This window comes from Rhinolophus sinicus, linkage group LG02 (genome assembly GCF_036562045.2).
Source record: "Rhinolophus sinicus isolate RSC01 linkage group LG02, ASM3656204v1, whole genome shotgun sequence".
Taxonomy (NCBI): Eukaryota; Metazoa; Chordata; class Mammalia; order Chiroptera; family Rhinolophidae; genus Rhinolophus; species Rhinolophus sinicus.
In genome coordinates this window covers 134,858,640-134,876,422 of record NC_133752.1, presented here as the reverse complement: position 1 = coordinate 134,876,422, position 17,783 = coordinate 134,858,640, and the positions used below count along the sequence as shown (strand labels likewise).

Sequence of the window (17,783 nt, the reverse complement as noted above, 5' to 3'; positions counted from 1 at the left end):
TCTTTATTGTTTAACCTGACTTAGTAAATTAGACATTATAGTAGTACGTGTGCTAATGAAAATCGGAAGATATTTTTTCAAGGCCAGAATTCTAAGAAAGACTGCTTGGGGCATACGAAATTTTAAACCTTTTCTGCTGGGATAAGGACATTGTAATAAAGCTGAAAGAATGTGCTTATGAGAGTGAAGGACCCTGACTTTGAGACATTCTTCTTCACTTTCTACCTGTATCACTTTGGGCCAGTTAGGTACATTATTTGATATTCTATTCATATTTATAACTGAGTTCTTTAAAAGTTGATTGGTTTACTTGAAGAAGCATTTCACTTAACAAGTACAGTATAGAAGAAATGAAGAAAATAGCAAATCACAATTAGAATATCACAGGAATTGGTGCTGCGGGCAATACCCATGGATGAATGCTATAATTAACGGGCAAAAATTTAAAGACACACATATTTACATGTTCTCAAAATACTTCTTTCAAAACATTTATTGTTTAGAAAGGGATAACAGCAATTTACAGTGGAGAAAATTGGCAGATATGCCAGCTTAACCAAGATCAAGGTTAAAATCACTTGTTATATGACATATTGTCATCACATCCACTCACTGGCCTATATCCACCGTACTATACGATGCACTTGAGAAGAACACATCACCTCTGTGGTTATGTGGCTTTAAAATCATAACTTCAGTTTACTCATGAGAAAGCATCAGACGTACCCAAATTGCGGGACATTCTGCTGTGTAGTGACATCAGTGTTATGACATCAGTGTTGTGAAAAATAAGGAAAAATATAAATTCTGAGGCTGGCAAAGACTAAGAAAACTAAATGTAAAACTAAATGTAATGTGGATCCTGGAATAGGAAATAAGACATTAGTGGAGTAACTAGTGAAATCTGTGTAAAGTTGTTTAGTTAATAGCTAGTTTCTTAGTTTTGATACTTGTATTATGGTCATATAAGATGTTACCACTATGGGAAGGTGGGGTATATGGGACCACTGATATTTTTACAACTCTTCCGTAAGTCTAAAATTATTTCCAAATGACAGTTTTTTAAAAATTGGGAACGGTGTTGTAGATAGAGCTTGTTAACATGTAGTTGAGTTAACCATTTCATTGGGGAAGACCTCATTTTCATAGTGTGTGACATTCGTTTCTCAGGAGCAGTTTAGTTTTTCCACAGAAAACATGTACAGTTATCCTTGAATGATATGGGGGTTAGGAGCACCGACCCCTATGCAGTCGAAAAATCTCTGTAAAACTTTTGACTCATCAAAAAACGTAACTACTAATAATCTACTGTTGACTGGAAGCCTTACCGGTAACATAAACAGTTGATTAACACGTATTTTGTATATGTATTATGCACTGTTGTTAATAATAAAGTAAGCTAGAGAAAAGAAAATGTTCAGAAAATCATAATGAAGAGAAAATACATTTACAGTATTTATTGAAAAAAATCCACGTATAAGTGGACCTTCATAGTTCAAACCCCCGTTTTCAAGGATCCACTGTAGTTTTCAGGAGGGGTGGAGGGGTGATTCTTTATCTGTTTGGTAGTGTTCTGTAGGCAGGTTAAGGAAAAAAAGCTAAGGATCCCACAGTTCAGAATGTAGGTTCTTTCCCATCCCTTGGTTTTCAAGCCCATGCTTCACCCCCTGACACTTGGGCTAATTTCCAAGATTTGGATCCTGTCTGCTTGGGTTTTTCTGGAGAATAAACCTTTAGTATCTTATTGGGGTTGCCGGGGGCTGGGTGTTCTCCAGGATGACTGATTTTAGTACAGTTTATAGGCCTTCTGTGCCTCAATTTGAGGAAAAAATAACAATCTTATAGAAGTTTTAGTATGATTGAGTCAAGTTATGTGTGTGTGTGTGTGTGTGTGTGTGTGTGTATGTGTGTGTATGTGTGTGTATGTGGTGCTTTGAGCAGTGCTTATCATTTGGCAGACACTCAATCCATGTTAGTGCTTATTTGCACCAGACCCACTGTGTCAGACTGTTCAGCGTGTGCTGTTCAGCTAATTGCAAGCAAGTTCATATTCCCACGGACTACAGTGCAACCCAGTGGCTCTAAGTAGTATAATTCTTCTAATGGGATTTTGTGATAGTGAAGACATGTATTGTCTCATCATATTAAACTGTAAGTCTGAAATAACTCTCAAAACAAGTTTTTTAAAAATGGGTAATCTAACTTTGAGAAAAAATTTGGGAAATGGAAAAAAGTTATTTTAATCTCCGGATCCTTATCTGTTGTATTATAACATCCTAACCACTGAAGGTTTTTGGTAGTCTATTAGGTATTTTGGATGTGGTTGTCGTTGCAGTGGGAAAAGGCATAAAACAATTTTTATTCATATATATTTCAGAAATTAAAATTTAACATTAATTTTTTGACATAATTCCAATACTTTTAAAAATACTTATTATGCTTATAAAGTTTTTTGCATGTGCTCTAAGTGCTGCATTTGTCAATTAATGTCAAATAAACACTCAGGTAACGGCATGTGTGGAATAAGGTGAGAGGGCATTCCTGCTACGGGCCTTATCTTTGCCAGGCAGTTGTTCCAGATCCTGTGGAGACAGAAGTGAACCGAGTAACAAACAAAATCTATTCTCATGGAGCTGACATTTTAGAGCATAGAAAGACGTTAAATAAAATAAATAAAATGCATTGTATATTATATGTTGATACATGTTATAGAGAAAAAATTAAAGTAGGAAAGGGATAGAGTGTGCCTAAGGGGTTGGGGGAAAGGGCAGTATAATTTAAAATAGAGCAGGCGGGAAGTCCTCCTAAGATGACTCGTACCTGAAGTAAGGTTGTGTGGCATGTAGGGGAAGAGAGCATCCTGGAGGATACACCGAGCACAGAGCCCTGGAGACAGCAGGATGCCTTAGGTATTTGAGGAATAATAGCAAGCGCGGGTGTGGGGAGGAATTGGGGGAATGGTCAGTATCCAGAACACAGTGTGAACAGAGGAAAATGGTAGGTAGGAGATTAGAGATAACAAAGGGTGAGTTCTCTGAGGCCCTGGACGTCATGGTAATGGTGCAAGACTCCATTGTAAATGCGTTTTCTCCTCTACTCTCTCTGACTTGTGATGTTCCTTTATTCTGAGCATCAAATGGGTAAAGTATATGAGTATACAGGTACCGTCTAGCACATTACATGGTCGATGCTCACTGAATGTTTATTTAATTGATTTATATAGCAAGATATTTAGAGGTATTTTAAAGGTCCTGTGTTCCCTTGCTGAAAGAATACTTTTCATTTTTAACTGCTTCATATAACATAATTCAGGATTCTTATACTCCTCAATATTTAGTTTACTGTTTTAAGATATTTGTTACCTTCAATATGTTAATGTTATCTTTAAATAAATAAGAATCTTTTTATAGCCTTCATATTCATAATAGAATCTAGTTTTCTCGGGATCATTAATTTACTTTTTTATATTATAAAACAAGTATTCTCATTTTTATAAAAGTGAGTATCTCATTTATTTTAAGTCCTATATTTAGATTGTTTTTTTTTTTTTTTAAAAATCTTTGTATTTCTCTAGTTTGCTTATTTTAATTGATGGGTTCTTAATTTGTGTTTATCAGTGGAACACTTTTAAGAGATTCATTTATTCCCAAGGAATATACTTATACCAAAACTTATCCCTGGTTTTTAAAAACTCACTGGTCTACTTTTAGGAATTTAAATGCATCCCTGTAGTCCAGTTGTCATTCTGCTGGTTGATGGTGTTAATTTATTTTAAATGTGTAGCAGAGTGTTAGATTTAATGTTGAGTGCTGAGGAGAGCGAGAGAGTATACAAGGAGAGGATAGGCAAAGCATTTTAATATATTGTCTTAGATGTTTTCATGATGGCCAGGTAAGCCCTATCCTGTCATTTTTCTGGAAAAATGTGAAAGTTTATAGACAGCTCTGCCCTCCCTCCTTCCCTTTTGATTAGTACTTTGAATCAGTCTGAGAGATGATTCTGGGGTTGGGAAATAACGATGTGAAACAGAGTTATAATGTTGAAACTGGACATTCAGATCTTTATAGCACCATTTCCTTATTTTTCAAAGAGCAGAAGAATCCCATCGTTTATCATATTCTGGTTGGACTCCTTTCTTACGTTTGCTGGAGTTTGAACTTCAGAGCTATGGTGTCAACCAGGCTGTAGTATCTCAGGGGCGCTCCTAGTGTGGGGCTGGTGCCATGGCTCACCCTCCAACCTTTCCTTCTTCACTTCAGCCTCCAGCTCTGAGCTTTCCAATCCCCAGAGTAGCAAATGTTGAAAGAAGTTGCACAGGTGAGTATGTGGTGGGAATGGCTGGGGGAAAAATCGTGCTTTCATCAGTATTGTGAGGGTGCATGTTGGGCCATTTTACCAGTGACTCATTTTGTTAGTTTGAAAATACGATGTTTCTTACCATTTATTTTTCTTATAAAACTGTCTCATAACTTATTAAATAAAAGCCTAGTGCTCTAAGAAATAATTTTACTTCTTGTTAGATGTGAAACAGGGAAAAACCTTAAACTGAATAAACCATTAATACAATACAAATGAAGGGTGTTAATTTTGTTTTGTTTTTAATTTCATATTCTCCACTGTGTATAGCAGGACCAGAAAACTCATTTTCAGAAAAGAAGATAAGAAAAAAATTGGGGGAAGATGTAAATCTGTACACTTAAAATTTTGCTACATGTAACTTGGTCTCAGAAGGAGGCAAGTTGTAGTTTCCTTCCACTCGCTTTAGACATGCTGTTCTTCTCTTCCTCAAGATATTAGGCAGGTACCATGTTTCCCCGAAAATAAGACCTAGCTGGACCATCAGCTCTAATGTGTCTTTTGGAGCAAAAATTAAGACCTGGGTTTATGTCACATTATATCATACATCATATCATATGATATATATCATATCATATTTTATAAGACCCGGTCTTATTTTAATATAAGGTCTTATATTAATTTTTGCTCCAAAAGATGCTTTAGAGCAGATGATCCGGCTAGGTCTTATTTTCGGGGAAACATGGTAGCTGTATTTTTAATACTTGCAGGAATAGAAACTTTGAGCATCTTTTTCTTTGAAATATACAGACAGGAAGACGGGAACATTTCTACCTCTGGGTTTGAGGTTAACAAAATAAGTACAGAAGTGGATATGTTCATATAGACGCTTAGTTTTCTGCTGAATCACATTTCCAACCAGAGTCATATGTTTCCTGCGCATCTGCCTGTTGACTGCCACTTGTTAATAAGACTTTTATTGTTCATTTATTGGGCATTCTGCATTTGCTAAAACTTTGAATTGTATTGCTTTTCTTTCCATGCTGTCAATTCAAGTTGATGAATTTAGATACTCTACCTTGAAAATTTATCTAAACCTTCACTTTTCTTAGATTCCTTCTAAGCAGATTCATAAACTATTCATTATACATTATCATACGATAAATATCATGCTGCAGGATTCTAGAACTAGTAGAACTTCAAGAGTAATATGCTTCCTACATGAGGAAAGATCATTTGTTCTTTTCCTAAAGATTTCCAGAAATTAAGTTTTTTGTTCTTTAAGAAACTAGATTTTTTTTCTGTCCACTGTATGTACCCTTTTCTTTTTTGTTTAAGCCCATTTCTTTTTTTAGTGTTTTTCAGTAATTAAATAAAATAGGGTTATTTATAATAGTTGTGAAGCATGTTTGGTTACTGCTCAGAATCCTATTACCAAAATGTACTGCCTAAAGAAAAATTCCTCGAGTTATAAATATTTCTGGGTTGTAGATTTAATATTTGAACTAGGAATATGCTAGTTCTGTAGAATGTGTGCAGTCCCTCAGTGAGATTTGACCTATCAGCTCTTCCCTGTAAGGGCAATAATAAAAATAACCAGATTATCTTAAAATATTATGGCTTGTCATGATTTGTTTCTATGTTGATTAACTACATCTTGATAAAGACAGATAAATGTTAATAGCAGTTGGCTGTGAGTTTTTATTAGTTTTTTCCCTCCTTTGTAGACAACAGAGAATCCTGTGTGTATGTGTATGTGAAGTTTTTGCTGATAATAAATGTGGAATTGGGAGGGAAATGTAAGCGTGCGGTCAAATGCTGTATTCCCCAACTAGAGTGAATTAGTGAAATCTCCATTAGAGAAAACCGAGAAAGGAACAGTGTGGCTTACCCCCTTCCCCACTGTATTTTGGCACTCTTTATCCTTTATAATACAAGGTGAATGCAAACTCTGTTCGTAAAGTGAAAAATTGTCAATGGAAGTCTTTATATTTTAATGTTGTAAAATAGTTGATTTTATTATGGTTCACATATATCAGCATGCTAACAGTAAAACTCCTGGGAACATTAGAGAATCCATAAGAAAAAGTTGCCATTAGGGATTATTCTTCATTTAACCCAGTTTTTAGATGTATCCTACATATTTAATGCTACAATGTATATTTCAGTAGCTTTGTAATGAAATTTAGAGTTCCGTTAAAATCATCCTAATTCTTTGAAGGATTAAGTTATGTTCTCTATATTTAGAAAGAACTTAAAAATATTAGTTCATGTGGACTATGGAAACAACAATTTTTAATTGGTGTAATAGTGTTCTTCTAAACATAATTAAAAAAAATAATAATGTGAGTTTTTCTAAAATAGATACAGTCAACTAGTAGAGACTGGCTTTTGTATCATATACTGCTAGCCAGTCCATTCTCATTCTTCTGCTACAGAGATCTTTTTGACAGGGATAAATATTGGATTTTGGAATCCTCTACTTACCATTGTTCACCACAAAATAAACCCCCCTCTTTCTTTTTTACCCCTTCCTGCTTTTCCCATTATGAAGCTTACAGTTTGCGGAGAATACACACATTAAACTATTAGTTGTATGTGTGGGGTCAGTGTACTGTAGTGGATAAAAGGGGGACTCTAGTAGATTATCTGGGTTTATATCCCATCTCTGTCACTTATCACACACAGAACTTTGGACACATCAGATCTGTGACCTTGGGGCAATTTACCCAACTTCTCTGGTTCTCTGTTTTCCTCATCAAAAACTGAGGACTACATAAGTCAATACATGAGGATTGAATAAGTAAATTATGTAATTATTAAAGTTTCCCCCCTTATCCACGGTTTTGTTTTCGGTGGTTTCAATTACCCATGGTTGACCATGCTCAGAAAATATTCAATGGAAAATTTCAGAAATAAACAATTTGTAGGTTTTAAATTGCACACTGTTTTGAGTAGCTTGATGGAATCTCAGGCTGTTCATCCTGCCTGGACATGAATTATCCATTTGTCCGATATACCCACACTGTAGAGGTTATCCTCCATTAGTCACTTAGTAGCGGGTTATCAGATTAGTTATCAGAGAGACAAGGAGATCACATTCACATAACTTTTATTACAGTATGTTGTTTAGTCTATTTTATTATTGTTAATATCTTACTGTGCTTAATTTATAAATTAAACTTTATCATAGGTATGCATGTATAGGAGAAAACATAGTATACATAGGATTTGGTACTATCCAAGGGTTCAGGCATCCCATTGGGGGTCTTGGAATGTATCCCCCGTGGATAAGGGGGGACCACGGTACTAAATAAATTATGAGGATTACATAAGTAAATACATTTTAAGACATTTAGAATATATTGCCTGGCACATAGTAAGTGGTCAGTAAGAGTTATTTATTACTATAGTATAATTATAGTTATGATAAGGTGTTTTAAACGACTGTAAATCAGGGGTTCTCACTTAGTATGAGCTTCAAAGAATGGGAGAAAGCATTCTAAATGGAGGTATCAGGATACGTAAAGCCGTGAGATGGAAAAAAAACTGGGTTTTAGTAACTGAGGTATAACAGCAGTTTAGTGGTGGCAGGTGATCTGTGGAGAGAGTTAAGGTTACAGAGGTTACCTAGGGCCTTGTAAGACTTACTATTGATTTGGCAAGCAATTTCCATCAGCAGAGCCATGGCAATTAAATTTTTATTTGAAAAATTCACTTTGGCTGATATGACAGAGTAGATTTGAGGGGAATAAGAATGGGTTAATAAAGATCTGTTAGGAGGGTATTAGAGTTGCTTGTGCTAGTCCATGACAGATGGAAAGATACGGACGATTTCAATAAATAGTCTGATCAGCTTGAGTTTCCATTGTTGAAGATCGCAGGGGTTATATATGGCATTTTCAGAGATTATCATGAATAGGAACAACTGAATAACCCAAATTAAGCTAAGGCATAAGGTTGTGTTGGGTTTTGAAATGATTCCTGCTGCAAAGTTATGTAAGGTCACGATCTCAGGAGTCTTGGTCTGTGTCCTCTTGGGGGGGGCGGGAGAGGGGGAATGAACCCGAGATACTAGAACAGGAGAGGGACAGAGTCGATGCCGTGGTTATTAATACGGCGCCATAATAAAGTGTTAGCTGAGGGAAGTCCAGCTTAGTTCCTCACCCAGATTTTTGTACCTGGTTTTCCTGCCTACATGCTTGTCCTTTTAACCTGGCAGAAGTCCAGCCTACTTTTCCTTACCAGCTGTCACTGTCCTTCCAGACATCCTCCACGTTGGCTTTATTGTAAGTTTCGTTGTTTCCTGGACTTGCTCTCACTTCTGAGCACTTGGCATGCTGTCTCTTCTGCCAAAGTTTGCTTCTGTCTCTCACCCCACACACTTGTATGTTTTTAAAATCAGGGCTGTGTTCACCCAAACATTATTACTTCTTTTATAATAAAATCTTAAAGTCTGTTTCCCTCAAAGTTAGATAGTCCCTTATTTGTGTTACCAAAGCACCTTACAGATTTTTATTTTGTAATTGTTTATTTACAGATCTGTCTCCTAGCTAGATTGAGCTTGTTCAAGACTTGGGGCTGTTACTTGTTTAGTTTTTGGGTTCATTAACAGAATTTCTGGCATAATTCATATATATAGCTCCTCATCATGTTTATTGAAATGTGAAAAGACCAGTCAGGAGGAGACTTCATGTTTGTTGAAATGTGAAAAGACCAGTCAGGAGACTTAAAAAAACTAATCTGGAGTTTAAAGTAAGATGATGATACGAAGAATGGCAAAAACAGATGTGAAAGACACTTTGAAGAAAGGAGAGAACTTGATGGGTGTGCAGGACAAAACAGGAGAAAATAACTCAGGAAGTCAGTTTTAAATATTACTGCCGTAGTTTATTAAATTGTACTTCTCAGAGAGAAATATCTAGCAGCCCTTTAAAATATGCTGCTAGGGGCGGCCGGATGGCTCAGTTGGTTAGAGCATGAGCTCTCAACAGGTCGCTGGTTCAATTCCCACATGGGCCAGTGAGCTGCGCCCTCCACAGCTAGATTGAAGACAATGAGCTGCTGCTGAGCTTCCAGAGGGGCGGTTAGAGTGCGAGCTCTCAACAGCAGGGTTGCCAGTTCAATTCCCGCATGGGACAGTGGGCTGCGCCCCCTGCAACTAAAGATTGAAAACATCAATTGGACTTGGAGCTGAGCTGCGCCCTCCACAACTAGATTGAAGGACAACTGCTTGGAGCTGATGGGCCCTGGAGAAACACTCTGTCCCCCCAATATTCCCCAATAAAATTTATTTAAAAAAAAATACACTGCTAGAACCTTGAGTTAAGACTGAAGATAGATTTTGAAATCAAACTGCATGTGTTTGCCATCAGGAAAAGGACCACTCTGCTACGGATGTGTTTGTCCCCTGGAAGTAGGATTCCATGCATCAGCCAGTATTTGCCAGCATTATAGGCAGTCAGTGGGTTTCAGAGTTCAGTTTCTCTCCAGAGGCTTTACTGAACGAAATTTGTATGATTCAATATTGTCCTGTCCTGCCTTGGATATGATCTAAGTCTGTTTTTAAACCTTTCGTATTTATCTTTATATCTGTACACATACACGCACATGCATACATATTTTCAAGTTTTATTTATAAGGTGTCCTAGTTTTGTTTCTTTGGCCATTTGAAAAGCTCCAGACCTAGCCTCTTATTTTTTATGTTCTATAATTGCCATTCATCCCGCCGGGATCAGGGGCCGCTTTACCAGTCTTTGAAGTTGTTGGTTAAGATTATCTCAGGTTTGGGGTTTTGTGAGTTCTTTTTCTCTGATTCTGATTTACTGCCTTTAGCTTTGAACTACTGTATTTAAATGTTGAGAATGTCATACCTTAAGAATTTCTGTCTATTCCAAGTTAAATAATGAAGTACGTGCGCATGCATGCATTCTCATTAGTTCTTGTGGAGTCAAAGGAAAGATAAAATGTTTTGATTAAATTTTTAAGATATGTGTTCCAAAAAATCTTAAACACTGCTTTTAGTGCATATATATATCATATTTTTTCTTAGTAAAAATCTTAATTTTTATTTGTCCTTTGTTATAACATCTGGTATGAGAGTCAGTAGAGCAGGTATATTTGCTTGAAAAAAACTGACAAATTGTAAATACCAAAGATTCTAACAAATTTCATATGTAATAATGTAAAATAAAGTATGATTTATTTTTAAATTTTTAAAATTTCCATTTAGCATGTTGACTTTAATATAAATAAGAATAACCAGTAATTTTAGTGTATTTCAAAATAGCGTTGGCATATCTCTTTGAAATTAATAAAAATTGATTTCTAGGTTCCTTTGATTTCTACTTATTCTCTTCCAGAAGGTAATGTTACCCATTCATATTATCATCCATCCATTTATTCATTAGTGTCAGCTCTCCCTCAGAATACATCTTTTAACCATTTATGATCACTTCAGCCACTGCCGCCACAGTCTGAGCCGCCACCTCTCAAGAGCCCGTTTCCCTGCTTCCATTCTTGTCCCGCCTTTTGTTCACTCCTTACAGAGTAGCTACAATCACTTGGCATATATATATGCCAAATCACATCAGCCTTAAACTGCCCCCAAACCCTCTCTTGGCTTCCCATCTCGTGTATAATAAAATCCAGTGTCCCTCAGGCCTTCAAGGTACATTATCTGGCCCCCACCACTATCTCTAACTTCATTTCCTACCATTTTCCACTAAGTTAATGCTCTTGAGCCACACTACTGAGGATCTTGCTGTTCCCTCTGTGTTGAATATTCTCACTATAGGTCTTTGCTTCATTGGTTCCCTTACTTACCTGCTTATCTTCCTAGTTTCACCCTTGCTGGCTATTCTAAAATACTTTCCTACCCTGTTCCATCATTCTGTATGAAATACTGGACAGGCCATTTAAAATGAAATGAAACTAGCTTTTTTGAAAAATTTGCTTTGTCTTTTTTTCCTTTCTGATTTTGCCATAGATCATAAAATTCTTTGTTTTATCCTGGTAACTGTCCCTGGGCTGGGGCTTGCATTTGGAGAGCAAAATATTACACTCTTTGCTTATGTCATGTAAGAATATTAGTATTTTCACTGAAGTGTAATTTCTGTGTTGAAGCACATAAAACAAAAGTGAATTTCTGTGTATTTGTGTTTTTTCTCTCTCTGGCACGTGCATGGGTGCGCGCGCACACACAGAATCTGGGAAAATTGGTATTGATGGAAGAGGAACATTTCTGTTTTCCTTTGAGACATTTCATGTTTAGTTTTACTTTCAAAACAGTAAAACCTCTTTGTACAATATTACCTGAAGTTTCTCTGTACAATTTTGGAATTCTAGCATTCTGTAATTGGTTATGAGGACAAATGCGACACAAAAATTGTCAAAAGAAGAGTTTACTTTGTATCCATTTGAGTTAATTTGTGACTGTTAAATTTGGTGAGATATATCCTGGTACTCGCCTGGAATTTTATTGAATCCTGTAAGTTTCGTGTCATTTTTTCCATGTATCCTTTCTTAGAAGTAGAACTGAATAGTAACGGTCCTTTAAAGAGAATTAAATGTATCTTAAACTTTTGCAAAACAAACATTTAAAATCTCATATGTAAAGAGTCTCAGTTTGTAGGTGATGAAGTGCTTTTCTTCCTGTTACTTTTCTGAAATTAAACTCACTAAACAACACTTCTTTTTCCTGTTGGTGAATAGGCCTGTAGGATCCTAGTCCCTGAAATTACATTCAGAATTATAGACTAGCTTTCATGAGATTCACCAGGGAGTCACTGCCCAAAGAAGATTAAGTATGTTCTAACAAATTAATAGGCCATTTAAAAATATCTTTCTGTATTTCACACCTAAAGAGATTAATAGCCCTAAAACATAGCGCTGCAGTGGTTAAGCTGTCTTTCACACTATTGTTCATATTTAACTGAATAGTTTTTTCTCAGACTTCAACAGGAAGAGTAGTTAAATATTTTAGTTTTCTACAGTTTTAACAGGGAACTTAACATATAAAGCAATTGTTAAATAGCATGGGTGTTTTCAACAAACTTGCACATTAAATTTGCGTTTTAATGTCCCTCACGTACTAGTTCACCATGTCTACTGATAAATAAATAATGGTAACTACAATGTTTCATTTTGAAATGAGAAGTAAAAGAAATTGTTTCTTATTTACAATTGAAGAAAGCATTATTCATAAAATGTATACAAGACAGATAACAAATTTGATATTTTTCCCCAAAATTTTGTAAAAAGACGTCACTGTGTGTATTCAGGTCTTTACAAATCCCTCCTATCACAACATTTCAGTTTACTTTGAACTACAAAGTACTGTTAGGGAGAAGATACACTGACCTTAAATAAACTCAGTCAGTTGATAGTTTTGGAAACTTTATAGAGATCACCTTAAAAAAAAAACAACAGTAAAAATTAGTACAGGTTCAGTAATTATTTTGGTATGGACTCAAATTACTAGTGTTGAATGTGGTAAAGGCTTAAAAAGTGAAAGAGTAAGCAGGTCACATAGTGGAGCTCATAAATTTATACCAGGATGATGAATGAAAAAATTATCCTACTATTATTTGAGTGGGTACTTGTGGCTTGAAATAAAATTTCTAGTATGCATCTTTACACTGACTCAAAAAGCTCTGTATCTCAATAATCTCAGAATGAAAGTGAAGATCATATGCTCTGGAAAACATAATTTAAGTAGGTATAGTGATGACAAAGACAGTAATATTGAAGATGCATGTGAAGATTTTGAATAATTAAACCCAAACTTAATTTTTAAAAATCTTTAATGCGAAAATTATATTTCGGGTTGCTATTTTTCAAGAGTAAGTGATATTTCTTTTGAAGTAAGTAGAATAATTACATGAGACAGGCTTTACATCGCTCTGATTTTTAGGACCTGGAAGTAAATATTTAATACTATATTATTATAGTCAGATTAATGACTTTCTCACGTACCCCATTAGCCCTTAGTTGATCTGTTTCTTTATTTTAGCAATCCTCCCTTCATTTTCTGTTTCTACATAAAAGTAAGGTAAAACATAATATTTTCCAAAATATTCTTGATAAAAGTAATATTTTTGTTTAGGTGACAAACAGCATGTTTGGTGCTTCAAGAAAGAAGTTTGTAGAGGGGGTCGACAGTGACTACCATGACGAAAATATGTACTACAGCCAGTCTTCTATGTTTCCACATCGGTCAGAAAAAGATGTAAGTTAATCAGTTACATTGTGTTTACTCAGCTGCCTACACCTCTCTGTGGTTTCTGAAAAGCAGTATATGAACTGAAGAGTACCGTCTTTGGTTAAGGGACTGTTTTAGGCACACTGCTAGGCCCCAGGGATACAAAGATGATGAGCTTACATTTTAATGGGAAACAATGTTCTGTGATTCTCAAGTTGGGATATGGTAATACTGTAGTAGGAAGTACTCAAAGACATAGGTGAACATGGTATTAGTTCTAAATCATCAATTTTTTTGTGTGAAGTAACTTATTTTTATGTTGAAACACACAGAATAGAAAGCAAATTTGCACAATTTAAAGATACAAGGCAGGCTTCAATGAAACCTTACCTTTGCATTGTAATCTTCTGGCTATAATCCTAGACCTCAGATAGAAACAGCATCTTTCCTATTATAGAGGTGTGAATTAAGTGCTTTGTAAGGATAGTAATTCAATAATCCCATTTGGAATGGAAGGATTTAGGACACATGCTAGGCATAATTAGCCAACTGATAAAATATTTTAAATTCAATTGTCATTTTCAAATTCTGGTAAGCTACTTTAAATTATACACTATACAGTAAGTCTTAATGTCATCGATAGGTCATCAGTAGGTTCTTGGAAACTGTGACTTTAAACAAAACGACGTATGACAAAACCAGTTTTAGCACAGGCTAATTGATAGAAGCAATAGTTAGGTTGCTACAGGATATTCTGGTCATAAAAATATCACCAAACTTCTAAATAAAGACCCAAAACATTTCCAATATTAAACATTGAAATGTGAGCTATACATACATTTAGGAGAATTACTAATTCGAGGTCAGGGTCGAGGGTGGCCAGAGCCTATCCCGGCAACTCAGGGTGCAGGGTGGGACCCACCCTGGACAGGATGCCACTCCATTGTAGGGCGCACTCAGAAACAGAAATCTACACTCACTCAGACTGGGCCAGCTTAGACGTGCCAGTGACATTAGCGTCTTTGGGATGTGGGAGGAAATGAAGAGTACCTGGAGGAAATCCACACATGGGGAGAACGTGCAGACTCCATACACTCAGTGATCCCTACTGGGAATTGATTTTTTTTTTCTCATCAACATTATAGTGAAACAATGTTAAATGGCATATTCATTTTATAAACTTGTTATTTCTAATTTACCTATCTTTTTAATAATCTACTCTAGTTATTAACCTAATGAGATTCTTACTGATGTTTAAAATAGTTACAAAGTTATATATGTAACAAATGTCCTCATTTTTCATTAAAGTTTGTCATTAGTAAATTACTTCCTGTGTCTTAGAATTTCACAAATAGGCTTAACCTACATCTAAGTTAGGATTTTGATGGGCTTTTAAAAAATTTTCCCCATTTTGGTGTTATTCCCCTTTATTTTTATTGGAAAATTGTGTCATTTTGGCAACAAAGTATCAATGGCATTATCAAGGCTCTTTTCAAATTATGTGTGTGGTGGTTTTCTTCATAATTAGTGTGCATTTTAATAATTGATAGAATAATGTCATCTAATTAATTTTCTGTTATATTTCTGTCCTAGCTATTTTATATAAATTACAATAGAATTATTTTTTTATATAAGTTGCTCTGTTTAACTGTTGATCTTGCAGTTAAAGGATTTTGGAATGTCTTTCTGGTAGCATCACTGCAGAAACTATAAAACTAATCTACATGTGTGTTACTGTGATTGTAGTGCAAATTAAGTTTGATGGAAAAGTGGCAGTGGAATATTATTTATTTATGAAAAGCACTTATTCTAATTAGGAAGATATGAAACTTTCAAACTGAATCTGAAATAATGTGAGAAGAATAAATGATAGAGTTATTTTTCTTTCAGAGAGCAGAAATATGTCAATATTTTTAGTCAGAATTATTTACATCTATTCACATACTCACATATATTGGTTACTGTTCTAGTCTAGTTGTCACAGAATGAACACAGAATGATTTGCTTCATAAAACTTTTTTTTTAAATAAGAACGTAATAAGACATAGGTATTAAGAATTTTGGCACTAAAGCACTACAGGTATGTGTTTGGATCTTAGCTTTGCCTATTAGCAAGAACTTCTCCAAGCTTCAGTTTTCTCATCTGTAAAATGGGACTCATAATAATGTGTGTAGTAACTACTTATCAATGTTTGCTGTCGCTGATACTTTTTTAAATTGCAGAATAGTACCAGGAGCATTATACAAATTTTACAAAATGTGCATGGGAGAAGAAAAGTACCCATAATATTGATAGTCAGGAATAATTAATTTGTTGCTAAGATTTTGATTTTTTACTTTATCTTAAAAATGTTATTTAAATCTCTGGGACATAGTGACATATTTTCCATCAGAAAGCTTGTGGCAATTTTTTGTCATCAGCACTCTCCATGCCTTTAAGTCTTTCCCAACAGACAAAACCAATTTATTGTTTTAATGTACAGCAGAATATTACTAGGTTTACACAGAGAGAGAGAGAGAGTTGTGTCTTTTCTATGTAGTTATTGGCCATTTGTAGTTCTTCCTTTGTGGCTTACCTATTTTTGTACCATTTTCTATTTCTCTGTTGAGATGGTAACGTTTACTTTTTAGTGTTTTCTATATATGAAGATTAATAACATCTTGTTTGTTACAAATATTTTCCCAGTTTTTTGCTTTCGATTTAATTTTTGGTTTTTAAAATATTCATCATTTTTATTGAATTTGACTCTCATCAGTCTCTTTTTTTTATGGTTTCTGTTTTTGAGATTACACATTACACTTAGAAAGACTTTTCTCAACTACTTTCTTCTAGCACTTTTGTGCTTCACTCTTCACATATAACTTACATCCATTAGGAAAGTAGAAATGTTTATTGGTGTAAGGTGTGAATTTTATGATGCCAGATTCCCCCTCACCAATTGTCCCAACACCGTTTATGATTAGATTAGCAGCCAGAAAACTTCCATAAATCACCAGATAGTAAATATTTTAGCTTTGCACGCCAAGAGGCTAAATAAAGGATATTAAGTGGGTATTTGTATAACCATTTAAAATGTAAAAAAAAGTTTTCTTTTTGGTTCATACACCCTATAAATATAAGCAGTGTGCTGAATTTGGCCTGCATTCAGTAATTTGGCCTCCTCTCAGTAATTTGGCCTTCCCTTAATTTCTTCTTTAATACATACCAATGTCTGATGTATTCTTGGGCCTGTTTCTAAACTCGCTTGTTCTGTTTATCATACTGTTTCTATGGCAGAACTACAACATAGTTGAATTGCTGTAGTGTATAGACAATTTTCACATCTTAGTCAGGTAAGGTCTTTCCCATCCTTTATAAAAATGTTTTTGACTATTGCACATTTACACTGATGTTTACCTTCTTTCAGAAGAGTATGTCTGTTTTTTATTCCTGTTCTTTATGCCTTTTAGTAAGTAGGGTTTTATGGTTGCTATTTTCATTACATTTTTTAATTGTTTTTTTAACTGATATAGAATAGTTTGTGTATATACTTACAACCAACTATTTTACAAAGCTCTTTTAATAGTTTTTGTTGATTGGGAATGTGGGCTCTGGAAATCCTACTGCATCAGTTTATATCTCAGCCACATGATTTACTGTGTGCCGTGGGCAAGTTACTCAGTCTGTGTGTGTGTTTTCTTATCTATAAAATAGGAATAATAGTATAGGACTCCTGGGTGGTAATAAGGATTTAATGAATAACTGTGTGAAAAACTTTTAGAAGACCAGATAGTAAATGTTAAATAAATATTGCTACTGATATGAATAACATTCCATCCAATTTCTTAATTTTTTTAGGTATGGTTATATGTATCATCTGCAAATAATGATTATTTTGTTTTTTATAAAACGTTTTGAAGAGAAAAAATTTTAAAATACTAAATGGGATAATTTTGTAATTTTTTCTATCTGAGAACAGTGAGAAAATAATTTTAAATTGTAATTTATGATAAAGGAAAACTGGCCAGTGGTTGAGGAAATCTTTAAGCCAATTATCAAACAGAAAACAAAAAACAAAACCAACCAATTTCCTGATTTACCCTATTCATAGAGCATAAAATGTTACTTTCTTCATCATATACCGCGTTTCCCCAAAAATAAGCCGCAGTTAAGATTGTCAGCCAGACGGACGCATTTAGTACGTCATGACGATGTTCCAGAAGAAGATGACATGACTGTATTTGAATAAATGTAGATTGTTGTACATGAAAAAACAAGACATTCCCTGAAAATACTCCCTAATGT

The 17,783-nt window shown here is 34.8% G+C and overlaps 1 protein-coding gene across 9 annotated transcripts in view; it reads left to right on the top strand.

The window, feature by feature from the left end:
- The window catches only part of CNOT2 (CCR4-NOT transcription complex subunit 2), a 108,095-nt gene that overhangs the window by 50,474 nt on the left and 39,838 nt on the right, over nt 1-17,783 (top strand). For 6 of the 9 annotated variants that reach the window (XM_019748936.2, XM_019748939.2, XM_074325421.1 and 3 more), the window contains one exon: nt 13,403-13,525. The exons of 1 other annotated variant lie outside the window; for it this stretch is intronic. In XM_019748936.2, the coding sequence (XP_019604495.1) occupies nt 13,403-13,525 (123 nt within the window). Of the gene's footprint in view, nt 1-4,259; nt 4,318-13,402; nt 13,526-17,783 lie in introns of those variants that run through there. 2 more of the 9 variants (XM_074325422.1, XM_019748938.2) reach the window with 1 other exon arrangement.